The 17,452-nt window shown below is 45.9% G+C and overlaps 1 protein-coding gene across 3 annotated transcripts in view; it reads left to right on the plus strand.

The window, feature by feature from the left end:
• Positions 1-2,595: 2,595 nt before the first annotated feature.
• The window catches only part of TBC1D12 (TBC1 domain family member 12), a 60,535-nt gene continuing 45,678 nt past the window's right edge, over positions 2,596-17,452 (plus strand). For all 3 annotated transcript variants that reach the window (XM_069980379.1, XM_069980381.1, XM_069980380.1), the window contains exon 1: positions 2,596-3,304. In XM_069980379.1, coding sequence (XP_069836480.1) covers positions 2,823-3,304 — 482 coding nt within the window. In that variant the 5' untranslated portion in view covers positions 2,596-2,822. The remainder of the gene's footprint in view (positions 3,305-17,452) is intronic.

Genomic DNA, 17,452 nt, shown 5'->3' on the forward strand with positions numbered 1-17,452 from the left:
ATCTATGAGGGTGGGGGGAAAGAGGGGGCCATCTATGAGGGTGGGGGGAAAGAGGGGGCCATCTATGAGGGTGGGGGGAAAGAGGGGGCCATCTATGAGGGTGGGGGGAGAGGGGGCCATCTATAAGGGAGGGTGAGGAGAGAGGGGGCCATCTATAAGGGAGGGTGGGGGGAGAGGGGGCCATCTATAAGGGAGGGTGGGGGGAGAGGGGGCCATCTATAAGGGAGGGTAGGGGAGAGGGGGCTATCTATAAGGAAGGGGGTAGAGGGGGCCATCTATAAGGAGGGGGGGAGAGGAGGCCATCTATAAGGGAGGGGGTAGAGGTGGCCAATATTTCCGCCATGGTCGGAGTGTGAGATGATGAATTGTCATCTGGATCTATTGGTATAAAGTAAAAAGTTGTTCTAGAGATGAAATCCCTAACTTCCCACCACACCGGTTGGATCTGAGGGCACGACCATAGACCATGAAGGAGGTCAGCCTTGGCTAGGTCACATTTGGGACATTTGCGTAGGTAATGTGCTGGAGCCGCTGCGTAGTCTAAGTCAAAAGCATATGTAGCTCTGTGCATTATCTTGTATTGCATTTCCCGCCATTGCTCATTTGTGATGGCCATCTTTACCTTGTCATAACCTTCCCTAATTTTGGAGGGTATAGTATCACCACTTAATATCTGTGCCCATTTTGTGAACGTTTTTTGCACTACTGGATCTAGGAGCTGGTTATTCAGTTTCATGTACAACAATGACAGGGAATGCATTTCTTTCGGGGTTCCCAACAAATTTTCAAAGTGTCCATCTAGCTCAGGACGTCCCCCATCCCCAAGCAGAGAATCACCAAAGGCTTTCATTTGGGAATAGGCTAGAAAGTGTTGTGCAGGGAGATCATATTTGGACATTAAGTCTGGCCAAGTGAGCAATTCTCCTGTCTGTAGGTTCACGACATCTCCCAGCTTTAGTATCCCTTTGGTTTTCCAAAGTTGAAAAAAGGAGTTTTCCCTTCCCTGTGAAAACCTAGGGTGGGACCAGAGTGGTATATGTTTAGAGGCATAAATGGGCAGTTTGTACAGTTCTCTCACTAAAGAGTTTTCAAATCTTTTTTTGTCATATTTTTAATGATTTCATGCAAATGAACTCTACATTTTTTTTTGTTTTGAAGCTTTTATGTGCACATTGCATCAAAACTGTAAGAAAAAAAAATGTTTTTGCACATAAAATGGCCATATTATTTCCATATTAGTACCATGCACTTTGAGGCTACGCTCCCACACAGTATTTTGCAATCAAAACTAGGAGTGAATTGAAACCACAGAAAGGATCTGTTCACACAATGCTGAAATTGAGTGGATGGCCGTCATTTAATGGCAAGTAACGGCTGTTATTTCAAAACAACAGCGTGTTTTCTATCCACTCCAGATTTTGGTTGCAAAATACTGAGCAAAATACTGTGTGGGAACATAGCCTTATATCACTGTAAGAATTACATCTGTAAAAGAAAGTATGAAAAAACATTGGTATTTTGAGGTGTAATTGGCCATATACTCAAAAAAAAAAGGTCTGTGTGAATAAATTCCTTATGAGGGGAAGATTGTATGGTTGCGGTTGCAAACATGTGATGCTCTCAGTAGCCTTAAAGGAGACCTGTCATTAGTGTCATGTGACCTGAACCTCTAGTAGTCAGGGAGATGCGCTGTGGTCTTCTTGGTTGATAGATCGCTCACTATACACAAACAGGAAGAGATCTATCAACCCAATATGGAGGGTGGGCTGATTGCAGAAAAAAAAATGGCAAAAATCTCAGAAACTGCCTAAATATCACTGAAGCCTATAAAACTGAAAACTGTCTTTAGTCCAAGATTCTTTGAATCTAAACCCAGGAAAATGAACTGATTTTGGCAAAAAAAAATTGTTTTTGTTAACCCTTCTGTAACTTGCTGAGATTTCATTCATTCAGCGCAGGTTTGAAGGCGAAAGGCGCACTGTGATTGGTTGGTACAAATAAGGGTCAATTAAAGATTATCTGACAGATTATCTGCCAAAGATTTGAAGCCAAAGCCAGAAACAGACTATAAACAGAGATCAGGTCATGAAGGAAAGACTGAGATTTCTCCTCTTTTCAAATCCATTCCTGGTTTTGGCTTCAAATTTTTGGCAGATAATCTGTCAGATAATCTCTCTGTGTAAATGGACCCTTACAATGTTCCCTATCACAGCCACAATCCACAATCCTTGTCTTTTTTTCTATTAGGGCAGGTTCAGACTACGGTATTCACTACGGTATTCCGTTGCCTGTACGCGCTCCCGGCCGCACGCCTTTCCGCCGTCTCCATAGACACCATTTTATGGGTCGGCCGACTCCGCTATCCGCTGAAAGAATTGACGTGTCAATTCTTTTGGCGGAATCCGTGCATAGAATGGTGCCTTTCTGGGAAAGTGATATTATAAGAAGGGTGAGTTACTTCAGCGCTCCATCCTGTGGCTCTCTATGCCAGGCAGACAGCTGGACATGGGCACGGGCTGTAATATAGGACACATTCTCGAACCTTAGAAAACTACATCTCCCACAATGCTCGGGAGCCGGGATCCATGGACTTCCGCGTTGACGCGTCACGTGATGCCATTGCGCAGCAGGGCCGTTCCTCGCAGACCCCCGGGCTGGGGATGTACTTGTGAAGCAGTCGCTAGCCGCCGCCCACCACCACCACGGAGCAGCAGACCGGGAGCAGGCGGCGGCCCCGGCAGCGCTCTCGGGGGTCGGCCCGTAGTCGGCAGCAGCTGCTCCTGTAGGCCGCGGCTGAAGGTGGCGGGGCGGGGGCGCAGCAAATGGTTGGGCCGGAGGATGCCGGCGGCCGCTGCGGGGAGAACGTGACCGAGGAGGGGGAAGAAGCGGAGGAGGAGGAGAGCGGGCCGTACACCGGCATGAGGCTGACCAACGGGGACCTGGGCTACCTCCCCCAGCCCGGCGGCCGGGACGGCAAGCTGCCCAACGGCGGAGTGAGCCCGGGCTGCGCCTGTCACCGGCAGTGCTGCTCCGCTCCGGCCCCGGCTGTCAGCTCGTCCAGCTCCGACTCCTCCCCGCTCAGCGCTCACACGGTAGCCGGTTACTTCGTCTCCGCCGAGGCTGATCGTTTCCGTTTCCTGGATGTGACTCTGAGCTCCCGGAATACGTACGAAGTGAGCCGGCGGCAGAGCGCCCCCGACCACCTGGCGGACGGACTGAGCCTGGCCGAGGGGGGCGGCCCGGGGCCCGAGGAGAGTGACGGGGAGCGGCCCTGGAGGACGGGCATCGCCGACTTCTTCTCCAGGTGAGGAGCTGCTGCCGCCCGCCGCGTCTCCATGGTAACGGGAGGCGGCAGCACTGCGGGTGACACCGGGGACCGGAGGGACGGCTGCCGGGACTGTGTGACACCGGGGGACCGGAGGGACGGCTGCCGGGACTGTGTGACACCGGGGGACCGGAGGGACGGCTGCCGGGACTGTGTGACACCGGGGGACCGGAGGGACGGCTGCCGGGACTGTGTGACACCGGGGGACCGGAGGGACGGCTGCCGGGACTGTGTGCCACGGGGGACCGGAGGGACGGCTGCCGGGACTGTGTGCCACGGGGGACCGGAGGGACGGCTGCCGGGACTGTGTGACACCGGGGGACCGGAGGGACGGCTGCCGGGACTGTGTGACACCGGGGGACAGGAGGGACGGCTGCTGGGGCTGTGTGACACCGGGGGACCGGAGGGACGGCTACTGTGTGACACCGGGGGACCGGAGGGACGGCTACTGTGTGACACCGGGGACCGGAGGGACGGCTACTGTGTGACACCGGGGACCGGAGGGACGGCTACTGTGTGACACCTGGGGACCGGAGGGACGGCTACTGTGTGACACCTGGGGACCGGAGGGACGGCTGCCGGGACTGTGTGACACCGGGGGACAGGAGGGACGGCTGCCGGGACTGTGTGACACCTGGGGACCGGAGGGACGGCTGCCGGGACTGTGTGACACCGGGGGACAGGAGGGACGGCTGCCGGGACTGTGTGACACCGGGGGACAGGAGGGACGGCTGCCGGGACTGTGTGACACCGGGGGACAGGAGGGACGGCTGCCGGGACTGTGTGACACCGGGGGACAGGAGGGACGGCTACTGTGTGACACCGGGGGACAGGAGGGACAGCGGCCGACACGACTGTGTGACACCGGGGGACCGGAGGGACAGCGGCCGACACGACTGTGTGACACCGGGGGACCGGAGGGACAGCGGCCGACACCGGGGGACCGGAGGGACAGCGGCCGACACCGGGGGACCGGAGGGACAGCGGCCGACATCGGGGACCGGAGGGACAGCGGCCGACATCGGGGACCGGAGGGACAGCGGCCGACACCGGGGACCGGAGGGACAGCCGTTTGACAGCATCTATGTGTGGGGGTCACATCCCCGGGAGCAGCTGGGAAATACTGACTCCTTCCCCGGTGACTGGGGGGTCCTCATCCTGTGACTATAATACCCCATGGTAATGTGCTCTGCAATGTGTGGGGGTCCTCATACTGTCACTATAGTACCCTGGGGTATAGTGCCCCTTAATGTGTGGGGGTCCTCATCCATATGACCATAATACCCCAGGGTAGTGTGCCCTGCAATGTGTGGGGGTCCTCCTCCTGATACAGCCTTCCATATTGGGGCACTACCTTATAATAGTGCTGGAACAGGTGGGGCAGTCAGAGGTGCCTATATGCTGGTGGGCTCTTGTATCTTGGCCTGGACCCACCCGTGGGCTACGATCTTGGTTCCGTGTGACAATGTAATGGTGGAGATAGTGTCAGTAAGTGATCGGCCATCAGAAGTGTTTGACAGCAGCTACATCCCTACCTGCTGAAAGCACAGCTCAGCTGAGTGTGCACGGGTATAGGGGGGGGGGGTGCTGTTTTTGGCTGACAGCTATGTAATGTGCATGCGCTGCTGCTGCAATCGCTCTCTGTGAGACTCTATTCTGCTATCGTCCCATAACCAGCAGTAACGCACTTGCTCAGCTACAGCTTTACTTCCTCTGGAGACAAGGGACCCCCAGTCCAGTCATTGGTGGTCCCAGAATGTGAGGCTACCATAGCACTTGCTGTGTACAGTACAGAAGTAGGCGGCTAGTGTGGTTTTAGCTTTGTACACTACTGTAAATTGTACCTCTGTAAGGGAAGCGTCTGACATTGCACCTTTTTACACAAAATCTGTCACCTACAAAATCATTATGAAACTGCTGAAGCTGTTGTGTGTTGTTTATTAAGTCAGGGAACCCCTTTAAGAATTTAAGGGGCTAAATTTTAAAGGGTTTATCCCACAATTAGAAAGAACATAGCTGCTTTCTTCCAAAAACAGTGTAACGCCTGTCAAGCTTGGCTCCATTCACTTAAAGTGACTGTACCACCAGGCCCAGGCAGAAGCACTGGAGGCAGGCCGACCCACCCTTAGTTGGAAGAAACCCCCGCCCCTCCATGACGTGACTCCATTAGAATCAATGGAACCCTATCATGGAGGGGCTAGGGTTTCCTCCCACTAAGGGTGGGTCGGCCCGCCTCCAGTGCTTCTGCCTGGGCCTGGTGGTACAGTCACTTTAAGGGGGACCCGTCTCTATGCTCGGCCATGTGCTATGGCTCAGAGAGATGCAGCTTCTGGAAGGAGCAGTCTTGTTTTTCTCATCCCATCATCCTAGATAATTCCTTTAAATGTGTGTTCTAAGGTGTTAGATAGTTCTTTATGAGCATTTCCATCTCTATTCCTTCCGCATCCAGTACATGGTGACATCACGGCTGTGACTCACTTTATCTAGACCACTTTGGGGAAGATTTATTTATTTTTTTAATAACTTTTAGCAACATCTGGAGACGTGGTTTTGATGGAATTATCCTTGTACTTGGCTGGGCCTGAATGTGCAATGATAGGGAACTGAGGGGTTGCATCATTTCTGTGTGTTTCCTCAGCTGATACTGGTAGATCCATTAACTAAATTATGTGAAAATGAGAAGTTAAAGTGAATGTACCACCAGGCCCAGGCTGAAGCACTGGAGGCAGGCCGATCCACCCCCAGTTGGAAGAAACCCCAGCCCCTCCATGAAGTGACTCCATTAGAATCAATGGAACCCTATCATAGAGGGCCTAGGGTTTCCTCCCACTGGGGGTGGATCGGCCCGCCTCCAGTGCTTCAGCCTGGGCCTGGTGGTACAGTCACTTTTAAGGGAGTTTACCATGCAAAGCATACTGCTGAACTCTCCAAAGGATAGCTCCTCTGTCACTTATCGGTGTGGTGCCAACATGCTGCACCCCCGCTGCCGATCAACTGTCCAGGGTCCACACTACTCTGTGAACAGGGCCGCACATGGTTACTGCAGCTAAGCTGCTGTTCACTTGAATGATAGCTGAGCTGCAACTACAGGTTTGCCACTGCTACACTGTGACTGGAGGCATCTGCTGGTCACTATGTACTGCGGGCGCTGAACAGCTGATTGATAAGGGTGCCAGGTGTCCGCACCATGCCAATCAGTATCTTTTGCTTGGACAACAAACCCCTAAAAGGATGGTCTTAATGGTCTTCCCTTATTCAGTTTCTCTATAGGTGACAGGCAGAACTGTGCAGTAATCTGTATGGTGGTATATGAGGTCCACTCCAGGGCCCACTGTAGCACACTGTAATAATTCCTTATTATGGCACACAATAGAGACAGATACATCTTTATGCCTTGTATTTGTACAAATAATTGTGTGGGTTGTTGAGGAATCCGTGGCACCCAGGTGTACAGTAAGGGTACATAGAAGCTATCTAGATCTTGTGCTTTCTTAGATTTTAAGCGTTCAGAGTGGCCCCTGACAGTGCACTGCTGCCTGTGATATGTGCTGACGCATGAAGATCACTTCCCATTCCCCATATGTCTGCATCAGGGGATACAACAGAAGGGTGACTTCTTGCTGTAGATGCACACCAGGACTTGAAACAAGCCTGAGTTCTTGGCCTGTCTTCTAGTATCCTTTAGGGTGTAGTGATATCAGGACTGCTGATGTAGTAGCTTCTTAGGATGCCCAGAGGTAATAAATACCAGAGATTTACATTGACTCCTAACAATGTAGACTCTTTCATGTGAAGTTGATAACTGGCTTGTGGCGGATAAAGCCTGGTATCCCTAACCTCCCTGCTCTTCCTGAGGGTTGCAGGCAGAGGATTTGTCTGCCACCAGAAACATGTAATGCGTTGTGCATGCCTGCTTCTGATCACAGCCTTCTGGAAAGACCCCGGAGGGGAAGCAGAAGTGAGCACAGCACCAGCTGTGACAGGAAGGCGACAAATAGTGCGGAACGCCACATAATGTCTCCTCGCTATTCTGCAAACAGGCTATTCTTTATTTGGGGAGGATATATTCATTTTTAGGTGAAGGTGACTCTACGTAGGATAGCTGACAGCTGTGCCTTCCTATGTCCATCAGGATCATTTCATTTAGAATCCAACCCTTGTGACCCCTGGTAATCAATCTGCAGATGTCCTTGTCTTAGTGCAGTCTGTGTCTTAGGGCCCTATTACACAGAGCGATAGTCAGCCAAATCAGGCCGATTATCCCTCCGTGTAATAGAGACAACAATCATCGGCTGATAGTCTTTTTTGTCCTGACCTAAAACCATGAGACGTTCGTCGTTACTTGTAATAGTGATGCGCGGCCAACAATTGTGTAAAACAAAACCTGTATACATTGCCTGCCCTGTCAAACTGGATCAGATACTACCTTTTCATCACAGGTTATAATATCTAAAGTTGTTTGTTGTTTTTCTTTAGTTTTTATTATAGATTGTTGTAAATGTATACATTTGTGTATCTAGCCTGAGGCTAGTAGAAGTTACTAGTGTATTATTATATGATGAAAGTACCCTCATAGTGGTGGTTCTGATTTAGAAAAGGATTTATCCCATCCCCGAACCAGCTCCACCCATGGTCCTGAACAACATGGGCAAAGTTCATAGACAAGACTAGAGACATTTCTGGGACAAAAAAACTAATTTCTGTAACTCCTTTGAGGAACATATTCTCAACATACTTTGTAATAAAAATTATTTGGAAAAATTTCTAGTTAAAAAAAAAAAAAGTCTGTTATATTGTTGCTTTTCTACAGAAATTGGATCAACACCCGTATAAAAATCAAACATCTTTATTTTAGAACGCCGAGTTTCTGTAGTGTAGTGGTCATCACGTTCGCCAGCCGAGTTTCTGTAGTGTAGTGGTCATCACGTTCGCCTAACGCCCCCTGAGGAAGCAAAAAGGTCGCTTTACGATCGCGAAACGTGTGTTGGGGAACTGACCAGACCGGTGACTTTATGGGTAAGATGCAATGATTATTTATATGGCTTGTGCAATATGTGTGATTATATTTACATTTGAGCATAGTGCGGACCTTTATGCACTAAGAAGCTCATAGATAGTGCTGTTTATAGATGGTATTGATGAGACGCAGTTGACTGAACACTATTTGGGTGTAGAGCAAGACATGCCTTAGTATACTGTGGTCCGGTACACATACAGCTGTAATAGCAATCAGTTTGCACTATTTGCACTTTTTTCTTTGAATACTGTTTACAGCACATAGCCTTACTTTAAAAAGGAAAAAACACTCTTTCTTGTTTCCCTAATCACTTGGTCTGGAACTTTTTTCATGTTTGGAATTGCCTCTTGGTTATTTTATTGTATGTTTATTGTCTAAAATAAAGATGTTTGATTTTTATATGGGTGTTGATCCAATTTCTGTAGATATGTATATTATGGGGGATCTCCGTGATTACTAGATAGGATGAGTATTAATTGTAGAACATCATCACTTGGTGATGTACATTCATCATCCACTGGAGTACCTGTATGTATATATATATATATATATATATATATATATATATATATATATATATATATATTGTTGCATTGTAGTTTTGCTATCTGACTTTATTTCCAGTGTCAGCTTGTGACTTTGCTTTGTAGTTGACAGACCTTGGAAAACAGATTATCTGTAGTTGGCATGGCTGGAAAATAACACTGAGGTTAACCAGACCAGAGAAAGTTGTGTGTCTTGTTTCCGTCATTTTCTTTTTGCGCAGATGGAAATTTCCAGTAGTGACGTATCGGGCAATTTGTGGTTATGTTTGCGTCCCAGAAAATTAGACTTGACATAGACTGATATTTTTATTAGATGCATCATAGAGAAGGAATAACTTTCTACGAATTCTTTTTCTGGTCTAGAGGCTTTTAGACTTTGTTTCAACACCTTGGCGCTCTAGTGGGGGCTGCGCTCCGAATCTGTGGAAATTTACATTATTATTACTGTTAATGGGCTTTGTAGTGGGTTTTTCACTTTCAAGTAGATGTTAAATTTTCAGTTTATAGGGTTAGATGTGTGGCCCAATCCACTACTTGCTGACACTGATAGGGTTTGGTTGTGAGCAGCATCTACCTCTGTTATCCTTATACTATATCACCTGTCTGTATCCTGTCTGTGTTGATAAGAAGGATGATGCTGGGAAATAACCTATACAGAATAGGAAGCTGAGCTCAGCTGAGTTTTAAGCCTAGTGGTCAAAATAAAAAAACTCTTAAATATGTCTAGCATAAAAACTTGATTTAAACAATAGGTATTTCTTGATTACACAATCCTTTTAAAGGGGCACTCCGCTCAAATTAAAGTTTTAATATGTTGTTGCTCTTGGGGAGACATAACTAAGCTTTTTCTTAATTTTCTGTGATCCCCCCAGTATCCTCTTACGTCCTGCCTGAGTGATCTCACCTCCATTACCAAGACTGACTCGTCTGGCAGTGACAGCCTGCTTAGCCAATTACTGGGCGCAGCACTTTCCCCAGCTCAGTCAGTTATTGGCTGAGTGGGTGGCACTACCAGATGAGTCTGTCTCGGAAGTGGAGGCGGGATGGGTCAGCCAGGGACCTGAAGATGATGCAGGAGGACATCAAGGGAGCACGGAAAGGTAGGAATAGGCTATTTTTTATGTTGTTCTCAAGGGCAGCAACTAAATAAAATTTTTAATTTGAACACAATACCGTTTTTAGGGCCCCCTCCCCTTTCCCAATTTTTACGCACAAATGCTTTCAGTTTTCAGTGGATTTTAATGCTGGATGCTAATAAGGACAGTCACCACTACTCTGAGCAATGTAGGAATATATTGACACTTTTGTTTTGTAGTTCTTTGTCAGAGGGGCATGAGAATGGGAATGGTCTGTCGACAGTTCTTAGATACATCACCATGAGGAATCATCTTTCGTCTTTCTTTACTTGGCAACAATATTTTCTGGTATTTTTTTTTTTTAATCTAAAGTTGTCGCTGGATAAACCTCTAGCATGTACAGCAGGTCCAGCTCTCTTCCTTACAATCAGTATAATAATTTGGCTTTATATCGAATTGTACATGCAAACTGAGAAAATAGCATGCTGGACCCATAAGGAACAATATTTTAGGCTATTTAACATCCATTTGGCATTTTACTGCTTTTTTTTTCTGTCATTTTTACTTTCCATTATAAACAACGGGTTGCACCTTCCTATAACAGGTTATTTGCTGCCCATGATTTTCAGATTACAATCCATAAAAGCAAATGGATTAGAAATTGTGGCATTCAGGAGCTGTAAGTGAATGAATACAATCTGGTATTCTTAATGACTATAAATTGGCCCAGACCCCCTTTTGGCTGAATAATGTACACTCCCATTACAGTATCTGTAGAAAGCCAGCTAGGTTTTTATTTGGCACGAAAAGAAATTCTTCTAGATTTCTTTTTTGTAACCTTGGTCTGTGGAGTCCACACGTGGCGTCAGTGTGTTCCAGATTAGATATACACATAACTATTGTTCTGTGATAAAATGCTGCTGGGTAGTGATCTGATAATGTTCAGGTTATTAAGCTTTTATCCAACCTCACAAGCAATATTTGATCATACTTGGATTAAAAGCCAAAAATCTGGGTATACTTCAATCTGTTAAAGGGGTACTTTACATTGGCTCTTTAGTTGCTAAAATTCCTAATGTATTTTTAGTTTTTAGTTTTTGCTCCTCATGTTTCTCTAACTTAATTTTTTTTCTCAATTGTTTGTTGCATAGAAAATGATGAGAGATTTGTTCTTAGGGCCAGTTCACACAGAGTAAAACTGGAGAATTCCACCAGCCTCAGTGTCATACTGGCAGTCTATGGGAGGCTCACGCGCCTCCTCTCTCCACGTGGAAGAATGGACATGTCAATTCTTCAGAGCAGAGAGAGGAGGTGTGCGAGCCTCCCATAGACTGCCAGTATGATGCTGGCGGGATTCCACGGTGGAGCATTCCACCATGGAATTCCGCCAGTTTTACTCCGTGTGAACGCAGCCTTACATCCAGCACTTTGTGTTACTCAGGAGAGGGACAAACATACATTAGATATACACATTATTATCAAGCCATACATGAGTGAAGGCCCTGAGGATACCTCTGAATCGGCTGCACAGAACACTGTAAGTGGTACACCATTCTGTTCAGCTGTCAGCACACACCTACTGACAGTCTCTGTAACGAAAACCCACTGATATCTATCCTTGCTGCCAAGCCTTATAAATGGATAATGAATACTTTTCCATGTCTTTCTGGTATCACTGGCCCCAACCATATCAGCCAGTCTAGCTGATAGCCTAAAAGGGATTGTGCACTAAGGTCTGTTTCCATCCTAAGGGTATGTTCACACTGAGCAAATGTGGCGGCATGCCGCCTGCCTCAGTGTGACACTGTTTCATGTAGGGTGGGCTCGCGCGCCTCCACTCAATGAATTGACACAACGTAATTCCGCCACATTTGCTCAGTGTGAACATACCCTAAGTTCACATTTTGCAGCTATGATGCAGCAGAACACTAAGGGCCCTATTCCACCGGACGATTATCGTTTGCATAATCGTTAACGATTAACGATCTCAAACGACCGCTATTGCGAAAGACCTGAAAACGTTCACTCATTTCCATGGAACGATAATCGTTACTTATGATCGTAATTGCGATAGTTTCTTCTTCGCTATTTATTCGCTATTGCGTTTGTATCTATTGCGAGCGACCGAACGATGTCTTATTCAATGCGAACGATTTGCGAACGATAAAAATAGGTCCAGGTCTTATAAAGCGATCAACGATTTCTCGTTCGGTCGTTAATCGTTAACTGCATTTCAACCGAACGATTATCGTTTAGATTCGAACGATTTAACGATAATCTGAACGATAATCGTCCGGTGGAATAGGGCCCTAACTAAAGGCAGAAGTGGATCCAGGTGGAAGGGAAAAGAAAAAAAGGAAAGTGTGCAGCTGAGCGCTTCACTTTGCGGCATGATGCTCAGTATTCTGCAATCAGACGGAGAGAAGCACCCAGCTTCTCCTGCGCTTCTCCCTGCCATGTGTAGAGACTGGGGAAGGTGTTTGCACTTAGACCTTAACCAATAAGAACTTTTGACATGTCTGCGCGATGTAACACTTTCATTAACTATTGGGTGATCAGAACATTTTAGTGCACGCAGATGTTTATAGAGAAGCTTAGTCCTGTAGGAGCAGCTTAGTCCTATAGGAATAGATTGAGTCATAAGACAATCCCATGTACATGCAGTGATCATGCCATGTGACAAAGGGAAAGACATTGGAGTGGGACATGTATTCATTTAAACAAGTTCTGATATTGTTCCACGGTAATAAATAAGTTTCTTTTCTGGAATGCATATAATGGGAGGAGTTGTCATGGGCTTGTAGCAGAAATATTAGTTTCAACTTGAAGACAAGAATTCTCCACACTAAGGCTGCATTCCCACGTTCCGTGATCCGACGTGGAATGCATGTACTGGAGCCCCCCCGCGCCCGGACAGCATCTGTAATTAGATGCTGGGAGCGGGGGGAGACTGTATTCATAAGCGCCGCGCTGTAGTAACAGCACCGCGTGGCTGCATCATTACAGCGCGGCGCTTATGAATACAGTCTCCCCCGCTCCCAGCATCTAATTACAGATGCTGTCCGGGCGCGGGGGGACTCCGGTACATGCATTCCACGTCCGTGATCCGTCAGCATCACGGAACGTGGGAATTCAGCCTTAGAAACAGTTGTATATTTACTCTAGAAGAAGCTCTAAAAGACTATATATACAATATCACCATGTAGAAACACAACTGAGGTTGTACAGGGAACTAGCAGATGTTTTACATGCTCAGTGGCAATGACTGGAAAGAAGGGAAAGGTTGTGAAGGGGTGGGGTGGGGTCTTACAATTAGGGCACATGTGGCATATTCCATAACACAGATCCCCAGCAGGTTACAGTACATGTGGGTGGGGGCTATCCATACATGGGGAAAGAATTTAGGGGTGTCTTTCTGTTGCAGAAATGGTGCACCTCTTTATTGCATGGAGCTGATATTCTGTAATGAAAATATACTTGCACATTCTACTGCAGATTTAGTTGCAGATCTGTTGTGAAAAAAATACCTGCACCTTGTGCCCTCACCCTGAGGTATGTTCACACAGTAAAATAAAAGCTAAATACAACTGTAAGTTTCAGTGAATCTAAAAACAATGAACAGATAAACACCAGCCTGGTGTTATATTTAAAATCCGGCCATATTTTTACCTTTATTTTACATTGAGTATAAACTGTTCAGTGACTGAAAAAGATTTCTGGTATAAAATAGCAAGGAAACATCATCAGCTTGTCTGTCTTGGAATGATATGTAAGTAAATCAGGGTGTGTTATTCTGTATAATTTTATCTATTGTTTCTGGCAGGAAAGGGATCTACATGGAAACACAGTAATTTGCAATCCTCCCAACATTCAGAGATGAATCTGATAAAAAGAAATTCAGTTCCCAAAGAAATGATCCCCACCAAGCCAGGCGGGCGCATTGTTCATCTGTTTACACTAAAACATTACTTACAGTGCTTGTATCTCTGCATGACTGTAAATACTCTTTGTACCACATTGCTTGTGTCCGCCTATCATTATCTTACCAGCTTGGAACGGACCAGAGAGTATATAGTGATTAGTAATGAGGCATTGCCCACTATGTCCGCACATACTGTCTATTGGCTTATGGTGTTTGGCATGTCTGATGAAGCACAAATATATATTGCTGCTCTATTAACATCTATGTTATGTTTTACTATGATGCAGTACTGGATCCAACAAACACCAATGACCCCATTTTCCATCTTTTTGACATGGAAAAAAAATACTTTGTGCAGTACTATTGTTTTTCTGTCAAAAATAAAGGATTTTTTTTTTTAATTGAAAACAATTGTGTGTTCAAATTGTGAGCATAGCCTTAGATCACTAACAAATCATGGCTTTATCCTACTCCTATAGTGTTAGCTTATGTTTACATCTGCTTTGGAGCCTTTGTCACCGATTGTCATATTTGATGGTAGACTAGCACAGAATGCAGTGCCATTCTTCCCATCAAAACCACACAACCTGAAAGATTTCATTACACATCAGTGGGGTGCTGCTGGTTTCTGTCCTCTGATGGATCTGTCACAGCTGGAATTCAGGGTTTACAGCTCCTAGGACCAAAAAATTACATTTTTAAAGCCGTTGTTAACACATCCATAACCCTAATGACATGAATGTCTGTCGATGCATAGATCAGGCCTATCTGTAAAGTTTGTTAGTTTCAGATTTTATTTTGACTTTAAGGGGAAAGTTAAAATCCACAATAAGTCTGCCTTTGCTATGGATCCACAGTTTTCTACATTTTACATATCTGCAGTTTTATCCACAGTGACAGATCTGCACCATTCACTGTGGATTTTCATATAAATATATATATAACATTTTCTGCAGAAAATCCTCAGCAAACTTGTCCTGTGTGAAAGCACCCTATGGACACAGCCACATGCTGAAGATTTCTACATATTGTGCTTTTCTGATCCAAACTCTAAAGGTTTTATACAGACATACAGACTTTCTGCCTAGGTTCCGACCTGCATGTTGACAATAGCCTGTGCTGGTGGTTGTGTCATCCGCTGAATTGATCAGCGTTGAATTCCACTCAGCGTCAGGAAGTTCCAGTTATCCATAGCTATGAACATGCCATGACCGAAATATACATGATCAGAATGGGGGTGGTGGGCAATTCTTTTCCATTTTTTATTTAAAGCCATGGATACCCAACTCCTGTCTGCTGTGTGGAATTCGCCACCAATCGGGTCAGCGGAATATATACACTTACCTCCCCGGCTCCAGCTCTGTCTCACGCATCCAGCTGCATCTTGGTCGGAGACAGGATTTAAGACTTGACATCAGAGGCCCACTCAGCCATTCCGCAGAAAAAAAAGGGACAGCCCACGTCCCTTCTCAAGTCCCCTCTCAGACCAGGAAGCGGCTGGAGACTGAGAACCAGAGCAGCGAGATGCGGGCAGTAGTGCTGTAGCTGGGGAGGTTAGTGGATGTAATTGTTTTTACCCACCTAGCCGAAAATTGATAGCCTATTTACAGGATAGGCAACTAATAGTTGATCAGCTGGGTTCTGGCAACTGATACTCTAGCTGATCAGTGAATATAGCGGCTGACTGCTGCAGATATAAACCTTGTACAGGAGCCAGAATCCTTGTGTATGGCTTGCGGCGACTATGCTTGGTTACTGCAGAGCAGCTCCTATTCACTTCATTGGTAGTTGCTCTGCAGTAGCCCAGCTCCACCACCACAAAGTGGGGTTGTCCAGGATTTTTCCACCACTAACATGCATGTTTAAGAGGAGAGACCACCAAGAACTCCTTTATATAGTAAGATATGAAATGTTCTCAATATAAGCTTAAAGAGTCACTGTCGTATTTTTTTTTTTTTGCAGAAATCAATAGTCCAGGCGATTTTAAGAAACTTTGTAATTGTAATTGGGTTTATTAGGCAAATCTGCCATTATCTGCATGTAAAAAGCCTTTTCCCAGGTCCCCCCTCCTTCCTCTTTTTCATCCACTCTGAAAAATCAGAAAATTGTGACTTGTTGCAGGAGACGTCCCCTGTCTGTTCTAGGGAGAGGGGAGGGGGGAGGAGGAAGGAGGGAGTTAGCCGGCAGCAGAAAGCAGATAACAGAGGATTACAGGCACGGAGCTGGGTGACAGCTGTAATCCGAGCTCAGACAGGTCACTGGTGACTGTCACAGGAGATATCCCGTGAGGGATTTGTAGATTAACTCTTTGTTGTCCTGTTTTGGTCTTTTCTTTAGCTCTCTCCATAGGAGAACAATGAGGACAGGGGGGAGAGCTTCAAAATGCTTTTTCATGATAAAAATGCATTTTTCGGATAATAAACCCAATTACAAAGTTTCTTAAAATCGCCTGGACTATTGATTTCTGCAAAAAAAAAAATCACGACAGTGACACTTTAAGAATGGTGCTGAAAACTTGTTAGGCTGTGTTCACACTGCGTTTTTGCAATCCGTTTTACGTATGCGTTTTATGGAAAAAACAGATGCAATTGTCATCCATTTGGACCCGTTTTCCATTGACTTCCATTATAAAAAAAAAAAAAAATCAAACCGGATGCATTTTTTTTTTATGTACAGAAAAGTTGTGATCCAAACGGATGATGACAGAATTGCACCCATTTTCCCCCCATAAAACGTATACGTTAAACGGATTGCAAAAACGCAGTGTGAACCTAGCGTTATATTGTCACCCCCTTACCACTGACATCTGTTGTGGTTGTTCCAGGGGGGCCTATAAACACGGAACTGACAACCGACTCCCCTGCAAAGCAGTGGTTACAGTCGATGAAAGTCTAAAAGTCTATGGCCGTGTTGGCATAGGGATGTGGAGCTGCACTATATGGGAGGGCTGGTGCTGTGTACAGTAAGGATACTTGTATACTCTTCATAAAAGTAATTAGTCATTCTTTAAGGTAAAAGTAAAGAATGCAGATCTGCAGTGTGGGTGACTGGAAATCTGTTTTAATTCCAATAAATACAAAAGTAAGCAGTTCAGGAGACGGATTGTCTGCCCGGCGACGGGTATATTGTCAAAAGAAAAGAATGGCAGCTTTGGCAATAAACACATTAAGTTTTGCTATACACTTTTTTTTTTTTTTTTTTTATTGTGGGAAGATTTCTTTTGATCCTTTGCTTCCTCTTTGTCCCAGATAATTTCTGTATTGCGGTTTGCATGTTTTGTGTCTGTCACCACAATTACTATTCATTCATTCTCTCCTATAATGTTATGGTTAGTCCTGCTGAACCACAATGTCTTATTTGTGTGGCTCATCCTGGTGCCAAAAGGGTTAAGTGATTGTTTTTTTTTACAATCTATATAGACCCTGAATCCCTAGCCTTTGTGGGTACTTAAAGGAATCCAGCACTATTAATAAACTAGATTTCAAAGGTGTGCCTTCTCTTTTTTTGTTTCTCTGGAGCTTAGAGACCACCATCATGCCGTGCTGGGGTAGAGCCCGGATGACCCCC

Source organism: Dendropsophus ebraccatus, chromosome 8 (assembly GCF_027789765.1).
Source record: "Dendropsophus ebraccatus isolate aDenEbr1 chromosome 8, aDenEbr1.pat, whole genome shotgun sequence".
Classification (NCBI taxonomy): domain Eukaryota; kingdom Metazoa; phylum Chordata; class Amphibia; order Anura; family Hylidae; genus Dendropsophus; species Dendropsophus ebraccatus.